Source organism: Dreissena polymorpha, chromosome 1 (genome assembly GCF_020536995.1).
Source record: "Dreissena polymorpha isolate Duluth1 chromosome 1, UMN_Dpol_1.0, whole genome shotgun sequence".
Taxonomy (NCBI): Eukaryota; Metazoa; Mollusca; class Bivalvia; order Myida; family Dreissenidae; genus Dreissena; species Dreissena polymorpha.
Window position 1 is genome coordinate 114208448 of NC_068355.1, and position 12942 is coordinate 114221389.

Genomic DNA, 12942 nt, shown 5'->3' on the forward strand with positions numbered 1-12942 from the left:
GTGGGCTCGGAGACTAGCATTGAGGTCGAACATTACTATTTGACCTCTATTAATTTATGTTCAAGACCCGAAGGATGAATTGTTTTAACCGCCTTTACCTGTCGGCTACAGACTTTGCAGTCAGTGTCACGGAACAATTGGGACACATTAATGACGCTAGCAGGATTAGCAAGACGACATTTGTATCGACTTCTGCTTTTCTATTGCTCCTACGGCAGTGCATATTTTCAAGCTACTGGAATCAACAAGAGTTCTGATACATAGGATTGCCTATCAGATTGACCGCATAGCGGCTACAGTCTTGTAGATGGCTTAGGACCTATTGAACTCAGATCTTAGATCCTAGGATCTGGAGGGACCTCATCTTCAAGTTATTCTTCTATTACACTTCTGGCCATAACAGGCCGTCTTCCTATAACTGGTCGTATTCCTTTCGGAATTCGTCCCGGTTAGAAGTCTTGAAGTAAATGGATTAATCAAGTCAGAATTTAAGACTTCCATGCATTCTACCGGCAAGCGTGGACCCGCTTAAGGTTACCCCTAGGGTTTTCACCTTTTTCTGCCATCACACGTCCGATTCCGGAGGTACCACTATCAATCATATTTCCGTACTTCGCAAATCGATGACTTCGCGACCTGTATTATCCAGGATTTTAAAGGCGCCTGTTATTGGTTCAAGAAGAGGCTATATTCTGTAGATAGGTCATAAACTTATAAGTGTTAAACACTGTCCTATTCTACCAATTTTCAAGTGTGTTTGGAGTGGGAAAGTTCGGCTTGCCGTGGTTTCTTTGCCCACCCATCCTTGACAAATGGTTCCGGTCACCGGTCGGTATTTACCGGTCCGGTCACCGGTCCTTCTGCTGAGACGTCTTTTCTTACGTCCGTTTCAGCTTTATTTTTAAGATAATTGTATTAATCTCGGGATTATTTAATGACACAGATTTCCATCTTTTTGTCATTATTTACCACTATTCAGTGGTGTCTAGACTAGAATATTATCTTGGCAAGAATATAGTTTATTCTACCACAACCTTCCTTACATCTTATATAGATGTGAGCAGAGAAGGTTATGGACGATCACATAGAACAACGTATCTTGATTTTCTCAATTATGTGGTATCCTAACGAATATCACCTGCACATCTACATCTTGAAAAGCGAAAATTCTTTTTAGCTGTTTTTCATTTACAACACATTTTCACGATTCCTTTGTGATGGTTTCAACTATCACACATCGGTCGTGGTTTACTTACAGACACGGAGGTGATCATATTATCACTCCTTGTAACTGGAAATCAGGAACTTATTCGTTCTTTGCAAGAACAACAAATTTTCTCTATCGTCTTTCTCATACCAGGTCGTCTCAACGCCCTGTTGGACGTTTTGTCCTGCAGTTCTTTCTTTCGAATTATTTTTCCGTTGGGTTCAATAATGTAATTGCGCATGCGCGGCAGTGAAGTTGCAGACGAGTTGCATGGTGTACATAGTATATCAAAGAATGTTGTTTATCATCAAACGCTAGTTATTAGCGTTATGCGATCGTATATCGCAGTGTATACCGGTATGCTGAACAACGTCACTAATGCAGTTCACAGAAATCGATCCAGCAGGGTGTGCGATTGTTATACATTCGTCCATTGACATAAACTGGAATATCTTGCCTTCTTGGTGAGTTTTTGCAATAACTGAGTTTTTGCCATAATTTCATGAAATATACTTAATGAACCATGGGATTATGGTTCTACGACCTTTTAAGTCTCCTGTACAATTATTTTCAGGAAACTTCTTCACAGGTCAAATATCATATCTCAGAGAGACATATTTTTACTGATCCAAACATGTGCCACTACATGTCTGGCCATTAATAACTTTTAGTTATCTCTACAGAAGAACGTTTTTCTGTTAGAATTTCAATCCTTGTTACTTGTGCAAGGATAATTCCATCAGAACTGTATAAAGGTTCTATGGAAATTCATTTTTTACTGGGTATTTGAGAGCATAGTTATTACCTTAATCACTCTGCTAGATACATAGAGGTTTTTCTCATCTTTTTCTTGATGATAAGTAATTTGTTCTTTTCTTCATCAAAGGATAGAGATTATGCTTTCGTATACCTTGTTTTGTGTAAGTCATCGCAACTCTGTGCTGTCTTACCTATTTTGGAACTGATCCAAACTATGGAACGTCAACACTATGTTTTTCGTTCCTTTACCTTCTTAAGCGGTTTTGACTTGTGTTACATGTTGGGATGCTTAATGAGCTCCCTATGAACCTTTTTCATCAGGCTTATAAACAGTTCCAATATAATTTTAAGACGGTTTTCCTTCTTATTATGACTTTTACCATACGGAGAAGTGAAATTCATGTTTTTTCTGTTAAATACGACCAATTCCAGTTGGATCTATTGTCGTTTTCACTTTGTTGTGTCAGCCAGGATTCCTTGCTTAATATCAAGTCCTCTATATGGCTTCTACCTTCAAGTTTCCAAGTTTTTCTTAAACTGGTAGTCATGAAGATGAGGATAAACTTCTTTGGGCAATCAGGGCTTTGAAGTTCTATCTCAGCAGTGTTAGTCAGAAGTCCATTCGAGGTTCTCAAAGACACTCTTCATTTCCCCCAAAAAGGGGGGGGGGAGATGTGTCTGCGGCTTCTATTTCTCGGGGTTAGACCTCGACTAAGGAAAGTTAATCTTATCCTATCTAAGGATTCATTCCTTTTTAGGATCTGACCGCATGAATTAAGAGCTCTGTCTGTTTTGTGGGCATATATTAATCACACCCCACTTTTTGACGTGCTCTAAGCTGTTTACTGGAGGAATCCGACCACCTTGTCATCTTTTTATCTTCGTTTTCTGAAGTGCCAACAATACAATTTGTATACGTTTGGGCTTGTTGTGGTTTCACTAACGGTAGTGTCTTCTTTACGACAAAGACATATTACTCTGTCCGAGAAGTCATAATTAATACTGTTTTAACGAAGATTACTTGATATCATTAGCTGATAACCCTGTTTATGGGTTCTACTTTGTTGGGAAAATATATACGAACCTTCCCACCGCAGCTGCAAAATCAGCATACGATAACAGGTCAGTACTTATGACATTAAAACAATTTTTTTAAATAAAATTCATTTTAATTATTAAATACTTACCTGTTATCGGTAAGTCCCACCTCCCACCCCGCTATTTGATTAATATTTTTGTATATATATTGAAAGAATATTGAGGGTTGGTTACCGATTTTTGGCTAGGTTGCATTGCACTATGTTTAACCTGGCCTGTATTACGGTATTGAGGTGGCGGATTCCCAGTTAAAATTCCGGATGAGTTATTTCCCCTTGGAAAGTATAAGCATACGATAACAGGTAAGTATTTAATAATTAAAATGAATTTTATTTAAAAAATTTGTTTCCGGATTATAACTCAAGAACGCATACGCCTAGGATCATGAAACTTCATGGGTAGATTGATCATGACTCGCAGATGACCCCTATTGATTTTCAGGTCACTAGGTTAAAGGTCAAGGTCACAGTGACCTGAAATAGTAAAATGGTTTCCGGATGATAACTCAAGAACGCAAACGCCTAGGATCATGAAACTTCATGGGTAGATTGATCATGACTCGCAGATGACCCCTATTGATTTTCAGGTCACTTTGTCAAAGGTCAAGGTCATGGTGACCTGAAGTAGTAAAATGATTTTTGGATGATAATTCAAGAATGCATATGCCTAGGATCATGAAACTTCATAGGTAGATTGATCATGACTCGCAAAAGTCAGGGAATTTTATTTCATCAGGTTGGTGGCAACCCTGATAAACTACATAGCAACTTCATATTTGGCTTACTGGGGGGCATTGTGTTTCTCAAAGAAATCTTGTTTCAAAGATATATTTTGGAATCATTTGTTGTATAGTTTTTTGTTGAATAATTTTTGTTTAGTTATTGTGGAGTCATTTGCTCCATAGTTATGTTATGGAATCCTTTGTTCTATGGTGAAGATGTGTAATCATTTGCTACATCATGCCGTTGTGGAAACATTTATACCATATCAGTAACAAGGTACATGTTCATAACAGGTACACCCTTACCCTTTTACTTGGGAGCTATATTTCAATAAAACAGGACCTTGATGCCTTATATACCTTTTATCTGTTGGATAAGCATATTCAAAACTCCATAGTAGTATTACTTGGGACCATGTAAATGTATAGGTAGATTATGTAATGAAAAAACCATGTTGTTTTTAACCTTGTTTCTGCATTTGGTCAAAGGCAGAAATTTACAGTAGTTTACCTGCAAATCTGACAAAGAAACAAAGGAGTATTCATACATGTGAAATCTCGTGGCACAACAATTGGGAACATTCAGTTAATAAGTGTGTAACCTATTGAAGTTTTTCTTGCTAACAGATGTACTACCGTATCCATGTGACCATCCTCAAAGTGTTGCTAAGAAAACCAGCTGATGCACCTGACCACATGTACAAGATGTATGCACAGCATCTCCTTTCAGCCGAGGCAGTTCCGTTTGTTCACAGGATTGAGAAGGGACAGGAATCTAGGGGAGGGTATGACTGCTTTGATGTACTTTAACTTTTTCCCCCAAAAGAAGTGAAAATGGCTTTTGCAACCAGCATACAACCAGAACAGCCTGTGTAACTCAAAGTCTGTTCAGGTATTACTGTAATTACTCTAAGTTTTTGGACACCGAAAATTTAGATACGGAAATATTAAACAATTTCAGGTGTTCGAAAATTAAGGGATAAAAATTAATTGTCAGAAAATTATAATTATATTGAAATAAAAGCAATAAATCAATGCACAATAGTGTTTCTACTTAAAAATAAAAACAACTTCACAGCATTGCTTACTCATGCCTGAAATGATACAGATTAAAAGTAAAAAGATTAAACATACTGCTTCTTTAGTAGGAAGATATCAATTAAAATGCTTTTGGGTGAAGGGATTGTATTCTACCGGTATACATGGTTAGGTACCCAATTGCGCAAATGTTATGATATATTGCCCTCAGGCATGCATCTTTCAGGTTTTATGAGCTTAATCCATTTTTAAAATCCCATGATCAAAGTGTCACAAAATAAGCGAATACAGTGCTGAAATCTGGCAAAATAGCGCTATAAAACATACTGTCAGAAAATGTAGAGTCATTAATGATAGAAGAAAACGCGCATGTCGAAAATTTAGAGTCACGAAAAATAATTATTTTGGCCAAAAAAGGGGACTTCCGAAAACTTAGAGTGTCCGAAAACTTAGAGTAATTACGGTATGCTGTTTGCTACTCATCAGAATCTTAAAGTTGGAAAAGTGGCCTTCAAACTTAAACTTATAAAGAAAGATCTTTAACATGATTTTATAAGGGACTTAAAGCACCGTTTTAAACAGGTCAAAATTTGTATATGAGCAGGGAATGGTTAAAAAACACATGTTCTTCAGGAGGGAATCCGCTTCCTCAGCAGATGAGAGCTCGTGTTCCGAGTTTACTTCTCCTACAAAACCAAAATTGTCGTCTGCTGACCACACATACTTTCGCCAGAAAAGTTCATCCCATGAGACATCAGCTGGTCCAACAGTTATTGAAGTGACAGAAGGCAGTGTTGAGACGTACTCAAAAGCAGGAACCACTTTTGAACTGTATGCAGAAGAGCAGTCCTCAAAATCAGTTGAAAATTTGACATTGACCACTGAACCAGGTGCACCACCACTAAAGAGCTTTACAGGGGAGGAAATGGCTGATAAAACTGAAAAAATGACTTCTGAAAATTACAAAACTGCAATTGAAATTGGAAAAGACACAGAAATTAGTGGTATAAAGAAACAGCCGTTTTCAATTGCAAGTATCTTGTGTGGAAAAGATGATGATAAAGGTCAGGGAGATGGACATTATATGAAGTGTGAGTCACCAAAAGCTCAGGTCATAAGTAAAGCAGATGAGAATGTAGCAGAGCCAATGGAAGTTGGAGAAGCATCTGCTGCGGTCACTGAAAAGAAAGCTGAAAGCCAGAGTCTAGACATGCAACAGGAAGTGAAAAGTGTACTGCTGCATATAGAAGACCTCATCGAGGCTGAGCTTAGTAATTACGACTCCTCAGAGAAGAAATTGCCTGTAGCAGATGGCATGAAACAGACTGAAATTCCAACAATCCTGCAAGTTAGCAATCCAGAGGAAACTGCTGTTAGTCTAACATCAGCAGCAAGATTTGAAGACCAGATTAACAGTCTCCTGAGGCTGCCTGTGAGAGAACTGCACCAGGCTCTGATAGAGAAATGTCGTCATGCCTTGGAGTTGTGCATGCGACGTTTCCCCACCCACTACAAGTCTCACTACAGGCTGGCTTACCTGTATTTCCATTCTCCATACCAAACGGCAAGTATTTGCTATGCAAACCGTTAATACTCTAATAAATGCTCCAGGGGCCTTAAATATTCCTTTGAGGGTGATTTTTTAACCAGGTTTTCCGAAGGAAAAAAATGGTTATTAGATTGGCGAATGTCGGCAGGCGCGCAACCAGCTTGTCCAGGCCATTACTATGTTGTTCATTGTAAGATTTTAAAATCATTTGACACTTTTGTTCACCATCATTGGACGGTGTGTCACGCGAAAGAATTCCGTCGATATCTCCAATGTCAAGGTCACACTTTGAGTTCAAAGGTAAAAAATTGCCATAAATGAGCTTATCCGGGCCATAACTATGTCGTTCATTGTGAGATTTTAAAATCATTTGGCACATTTGTTTACCATCATTAAACAGTGTGTCGTGCGAAAGAATTACATAGATATCTCGGAGGTCAAGTCACACTTTCAGTTCAAAGGTCTAAAATGACCATAAATGAGCTTTGCGGGCCATTACTATGTCATTCATTGTGAGATTTTAAAATCATTTGGAACATTTGTTCACCATCATTGGAGGGTGTGTCACACGAAAGAAATAAGTCAATCTCAAAGGTCAAGGTCACACTTTGAGTTCAAAGGTCAAAAAGGGCCATAAATGATCTTGTCCGGGCCGTAACTACAGTCCAACCTGCCCGAACGACCGCCTGTTAATAGCGACCAACAGTCAATAACGACCACACCGATTTCCTCCCGAACGATTTCACTATATATTGAACCTGCGAATAAAGCCCACCTGTGAACAAAGACCAACGACCACCCTTTTACATTCCCAAATCTCCATTTTGATAGCTTACAACGACCACTGCAATCATAAAAATCAACGATTTCGCAACTTTCAAAAAGCAAAATGGCCGCCAGGACGCTGCGTAGTCATGTGATACACATCTTACCAGTGGACTCGTCGGTCGCTATGGAGATATTTGCAAGTGACAGTTTATTGCACTTGATAGCAGTTGTTTGTTTATTTAACATGCATTGCTAATTGGTAGTCGTCTGCTTCTTTTATGCATTTGACAGTTTGTCGAAAGTGTAAAAACTTGCCTTTGTATTTAAGCGACTCGCGATTAATGTACTAATTGCCAAAAATATCAACGACAAATTTTGAGCTTTCATAAACACATTAAGGAAATTAACGTTTCATATCATTTACGATGCCTATTGAAGACAAACATTTTAATAGTTATTCTTTTCTTAAATTTCTCCGTAATAACCGTTCATAAATTATAGAAAAGTAATTGTCAGTTCAAGTTAACCATCATGGCTTCCAAGCGTAAGTTTTTGACGTTGGAAGAACGCGTTAAGGTCATTAGTTTGTTAGGTAAAGGACACAGTTGTAGAAGAGTGGATAGTGATCTTGGTGTAGGAAAAACTCAAATTCAGAGCATTTTAAAGTGATTTTTTTAAGTGAGTGTTTTGATTGTGTGTGTGTCTTGAGTGGAGGGGGACGGGGGTCGTAGTGCTTATTGTGTTTTGTTGTTTCTACTGGTATGTTGAGTATCTGTCTGGAATCTTATTCTTGGATGTTTTCAGTCTTATATAAATATAAGATATCATTTATTGTCCATCATTGTCAACTTTACTGGTTGTGTAGTAGTTATTCATGTATAAATGTTTGCTATGTTATGTGTATTTTGTACTTTGTTCTTTGTAGAATTACATGTACATGTACGTATACATGTATGTCAATAGTTATTTATGCAGTATATGATAAATTAAATAAATAATAAAAACATAAGGGAATAGAAATACCACATGTAATAAATATACACATGTAAAACAAAACTGGGTTTTCAATCCTTTATTTCATTATACATGCATAAGTATTCAAACATTTAAACAATAGAGCACATACATAGATAAGGTACCTGTTAAAAAACTACTAGCATATTTTGCAAAGTTTCGATCGACCCTGCGAATAAAGACCACCTGTGAACAAAGACCACAACGACCAAATCCCTTGAGTGGTCTTTATTGACAGGTTGGACTGTATGTCATTTATTGTGAGATTTTAAAATAACTAGGTACATTTGTTCACAATCATTGGACAGTGTGTCATGCGAAAGAATTACGTCGATATCTCCAAGGTCAAGGTCACACTTTGAGTTCAAAGGTCAAAGATGGCCATAAATGATCTTGTCCGAGCCATAACTATGTCATTCATTGTGAGATTTTAAAATGAAAATGTACAATTATTTTGTTCACAGTCATTGGACGGCGTATCTTGCGAAAGAATTCAAGAGTTCAAAGGTCGAAATGGCCATAAATGATAATGGCATAATAATTTTTAAGAATCGCCATAAATTAGCTTCTCTTGTTTTGTGAAGACAGCATGCAAAATATTCTGTGTCAATGCATCATGTGGGGGTATATGTCACGTCTGTGACAAAGCTCTTGTTATAAATATATTTTTTTGAAAACCTGGTTTTGTGACAATTTTGTCCCTTGTTGGATTGATTTTTTGTAATCGAAACATATTGGCATGGGATCAAAAACTAACTTACCAATTTGAATTGAAGAAGTCTTCTTAACTGTCTGGGTCACATGTGTTACCCAATCTTCATGTCTCCTAACATTGACTGATATAAACGCCTTCTTAAGTTGTATAATTATATCAGGCTCCATTGTATCAAGCCAACATCAAGGTAGAGGCATGATAAAAAATATGGGTACAAACATTTTTTACAAAGCTTTACCATCAAATCAGTATTATAAGCGAAGTCCTGGTATAACTTACTCGGGATTGCAGTGTAGGGCCCTCTGCAGTCTTGTTTTGAAAAGACACAAATGCAAAGAAAAACAACATTGTATATTATTTACATGTGCCATGTTTTCATTCAGGACTTAGAGAAGGCCCATAACATCCTGCTAGGGAACCCCAACTGGAAAAATTACAGCTACATGCCTTGCGCGGGTCTGTTTGGTGAACGTAAGCCAGCCAAGTTCTTCCAGGTAACATGGGTGATATGCATGGTATACAAGATCCAGGGTTCCCTTTTGAATAAACAATGAAACCAGCAATTTCATAATAAGCTAAGTGATTTGAACAGCATGTGGCCCCCTAGCGATATTTTTACTTACAATGAAAGTAATCAGTTGTCAAACCTTTTTCATTCACTATGAAATTTGAAGTCCTTTAAAGTTTTTTTTATGAATTGTCTTAAGGAAAAGTAATTCATTTATTAAATAAAAGGACTTAGAATTGATGCCATGCAAAGCTACGTCTTGGTAATCAAGAAGATATTATTTTATTTGTATACATATGAGTTTGGACTTTTTTATCGTTGTTTGATTGTTAAATTTGTTATTAATAAAAAAAACACCAGGTTTCAGAAGTAAGCGCATTGTTTATATAAAAAAATGCCATGAAATAGTTTTTGGCTCACCTGATTGCTCAGGTGAGCTTTTGTGACCGGTCTTTGTCAGTCGTACATCCGTCCGTCCGTCCGTTAACATTTGTTCGTAAACACTCTAGAAGCCACATTTATTGTCTGATCTTCATGAAACTTGGTCAGAAGCTTTGTCCCAATGAAATCTTGGTCGAGTTCAAAACTGGGTCGTGCAGAGTCAAAAACTAGGTCACTAGGTCAAAAAAAAATAAAAAAATTGTAAACACTGTAGAAGTCACATTTCATGCCCAATCTTCATGTTACTTTGTCAAAATGTTTGTCTTAATGATATGTTGGTTGAGTTCAAAAGTAGTTCCGGTCCTTTGAAAAAACATTGCCGCCAGTGGGCGGGACAGTTTTCCTTATTTGGCTATAGAGAAACCTTGTAAACACTCTGGAAGTCACAATTTTTGCCCAATCATCATGAAAGTTGGTCAAAACATTGGTTTTATTGATTTCTCGGACGAGTTCGAAAATGGTCCAGATCGGTGAAAAAACATGTCAACACTCTAGAAGTCACATACGCGAGTTAAGTTTGAAAATGGTTCCGGTCTGTTGAAAAACATGGTTGCCAGGGGGACGGGGCAGTTTTCCTTATATTTATATAGTAAAAAGGCTTGCAAACAATCATGAATTAAGGTCATGTAACACGCGAGACAACTCTTCAAAATATTGCATTTAAGTTTACAGTAGTTACTCCCCTTTGATTATTAATGTTTTCATAATAATAAAGTGTAGTTGTGTTTCATTTATGTGTTAATTGTTATTCGAGGTTGGATGTTTTTATTCCCCTTTTGAAGAAAAGGGGGCATATAGTGATCAGACTGTCCGTCCGTCCGTCTGTCCGTCTTTCAGTCACACTTTGCATTTAGGTTTCCAAAAATGCTCATAACTTCTTTGTCCCTTGAGATATAACCTTCATATTTTGGTTTGCATTTGTATATGGACAAGGCCTTTTCTATACGCACACAATTTTTTACCCCTGTGACCTTGACCTTGAACTTAGGGTTCGCGTTTAGGTTTCGAAATCTGCGTTTAGGTTTCGAAAAATGCTCATAACTTCTATGTCCCTTGAGATATTACCTTCATATTTGGTATGCATGTGTATATGGACAAGGCCTTTCCATACACACAACATTTTTAACCCCTGTGACCTTGACCTTGAACTTAGGGTCTGCGTTTAGGTTTCGAAATCTGTGTTTAGGTTTCGAAAAATGCTCATAACTTCTATGTCCCTTGAGATATTACCTTTATATTTGGTATGCATGTGTATATGGACAAGGTCTTTCCATACGCACACATTTTTTTCCCCGTGACCTTGACCTTGAACTTAGGGTCCGCATTGAGGTTTTGAAATCTGCGTTTAGGTTTCGAAAAATGCTCATTACTTCTATGTCCCTTGAGATATAACCTTCATATTTGGTATGCATGTGTATATGGACAAGGCCTTTCCATACGCACAACATTTTTTACCCCTGTGACCTTGACGTTGATCTTAGGGTCCGCGTTTAGGTTTCGAAATCTGTGTTTAGGTTTCGAAAATGCTCATAACTTCTATGTCCCTTGAGATATAACCTTCATATTTGGTATGCATGTGTATATGGACAAGGCCTTTTCATACACACACAATTTTTTACCCCTGTGACCTTTACCTTGAAGTTAGGGTCCGCATTTAGGTTTCGAAATCTGCGTTTGGGTTTCGAAAAATGCTCATAACTTCTATGTCCCTTGAGATATAACCTTCATATTCGGTATGCATGTTTATATGGACAAGGCCTTTCCATACGCACACAAATTTTAACCCCTGTGACCTTGACCTTGAACTTAGGGTCCGCATTTAGGTTTCGAAATCTGCGTTTAGGTTTCGAAAAATGCTATAACTTCTATCAAAGCGTTTATAGGGGGCATATGTCATCCTATGGTGACAGCTCTTGTTTTTAGCTCACTTGATTGCTCAGGTGAGCTTTTGTGACTGGTCTTTGTCTGTCGTCCGTCCGTCTGTCCACATTTGTTCGTAAACATTATAGAGGCCACATTTATTGTCCGATCTTCATGAAACTTGGTCAGAAGATTTGTCCCAATGATATCTCGATCGAGTTTGAAACTGGGTCATGCTGGGTCAAAAACTAGGTCTCTAGGTCAAAAAAAAAAAGAAAAAGCTTGTAAACACTGTAGAAGTCACATTTAATGCCCAATCTTCATGTAACTTTGTCTATATGTCTGTCTTAATGATATGTTGGTTGAGTTCAAAAGTGGTTCCGGTCCATTGAAAAACATGGCCGCCAGTGGGCGGGACAGTTTTCCTTATATGGCTTTAGAGAAACCTTGTAAACACTCTAGAAGTCACAATTTTGGCCCAATAATCATGAAAGTTGATCAAAACATTGGTTTTATTGATATGTCGGACGAGTTTGAAAATGGTTCAGATCGGTGAAAAAACATGGCGGCCAGTGGGCGGGGCATTTTTCTCTATATGTATATAGTGAAAACATGTGAACTCTATAGAAGTCACATTTTTTGCCCAATTTTCATGAAATTTGGTCAGAACATTTGTTTCCTTGATACGAGAGTTGAGTTGGAAAATGGTTCCGGTCAGTTGAATAACATGGCTGCCGGGGGGGGAGGGGCAGTTTTCTTATTTTGATATAGTAAAAAAAGCTTGTGAACACTCGAGAAGTCACATTTTTTGCCCAATCATCATGAAACTTGGTGAATAGATTTGTTTTATATATATCTCAGATGAGTTTGCAAATGGTCCCGATGGGTCAATAAACATGGCTGCCAGGGGGGTGGGGCAGTTTTCCTTATGTGACTATATAGAGAGAAACCTTGTGATCGAACACTATAGAAGTCCCATTTTTTGCCTAATCATCGTGAAACTTAGTCAATACATTGGTTGTATTGATTTCTTGGACAAGTTGGAAAATGGCTAAAATCGGTGAAACACACTTTTTAGCTCACCTGATTGCTCAGGTGAGGTTTTAGGATTGGTCTTTGTCCGCTGTCTGTGTGTCCACATTTGGTTTGTAAACACTGTAGCATTCACATTTCTCAAGCATTCTTTATCAAAGTTGCTGAAAGATCTCAGTCAAGTTTGATGATGAGCAAAATTAAATTATAAATGCCATAATTATTGCCCTTA

General features: G+C 37.6%; 1 protein-coding gene and 1 long non-coding RNA gene across 3 annotated transcripts in view; one reads left to right on the forward strand and one right to left on the reverse strand.

Moving 5' to 3' along the window:
* The window catches only part of LOC127845581 (uncharacterized), a 478937-nt gene that overhangs the window by 442337 nt on the left and 23658 nt on the right, over positions 1-12942 (reverse strand). The window lies entirely within an intron of this gene.
* Positions 1-12942, forward strand: part of LOC127845162 (calcineurin-binding protein cabin-1-like) — a 125293-nt gene that overhangs the window by 98981 nt on the left and 13370 nt on the right. For both annotated transcript variants that reach the window (XM_052375923.1, XM_052375932.1), the window contains exons 33-35: positions 4413-4570; positions 5457-6387; positions 9253-9363. In XM_052375923.1, coding sequence (XP_052231883.1) covers positions 4413-4570; positions 5457-6387; positions 9253-9363 — 1200 coding nt within the window. The remainder of the gene's footprint in view (positions 1-4412; positions 4571-5456; positions 6388-9252; positions 9364-12942) is intronic.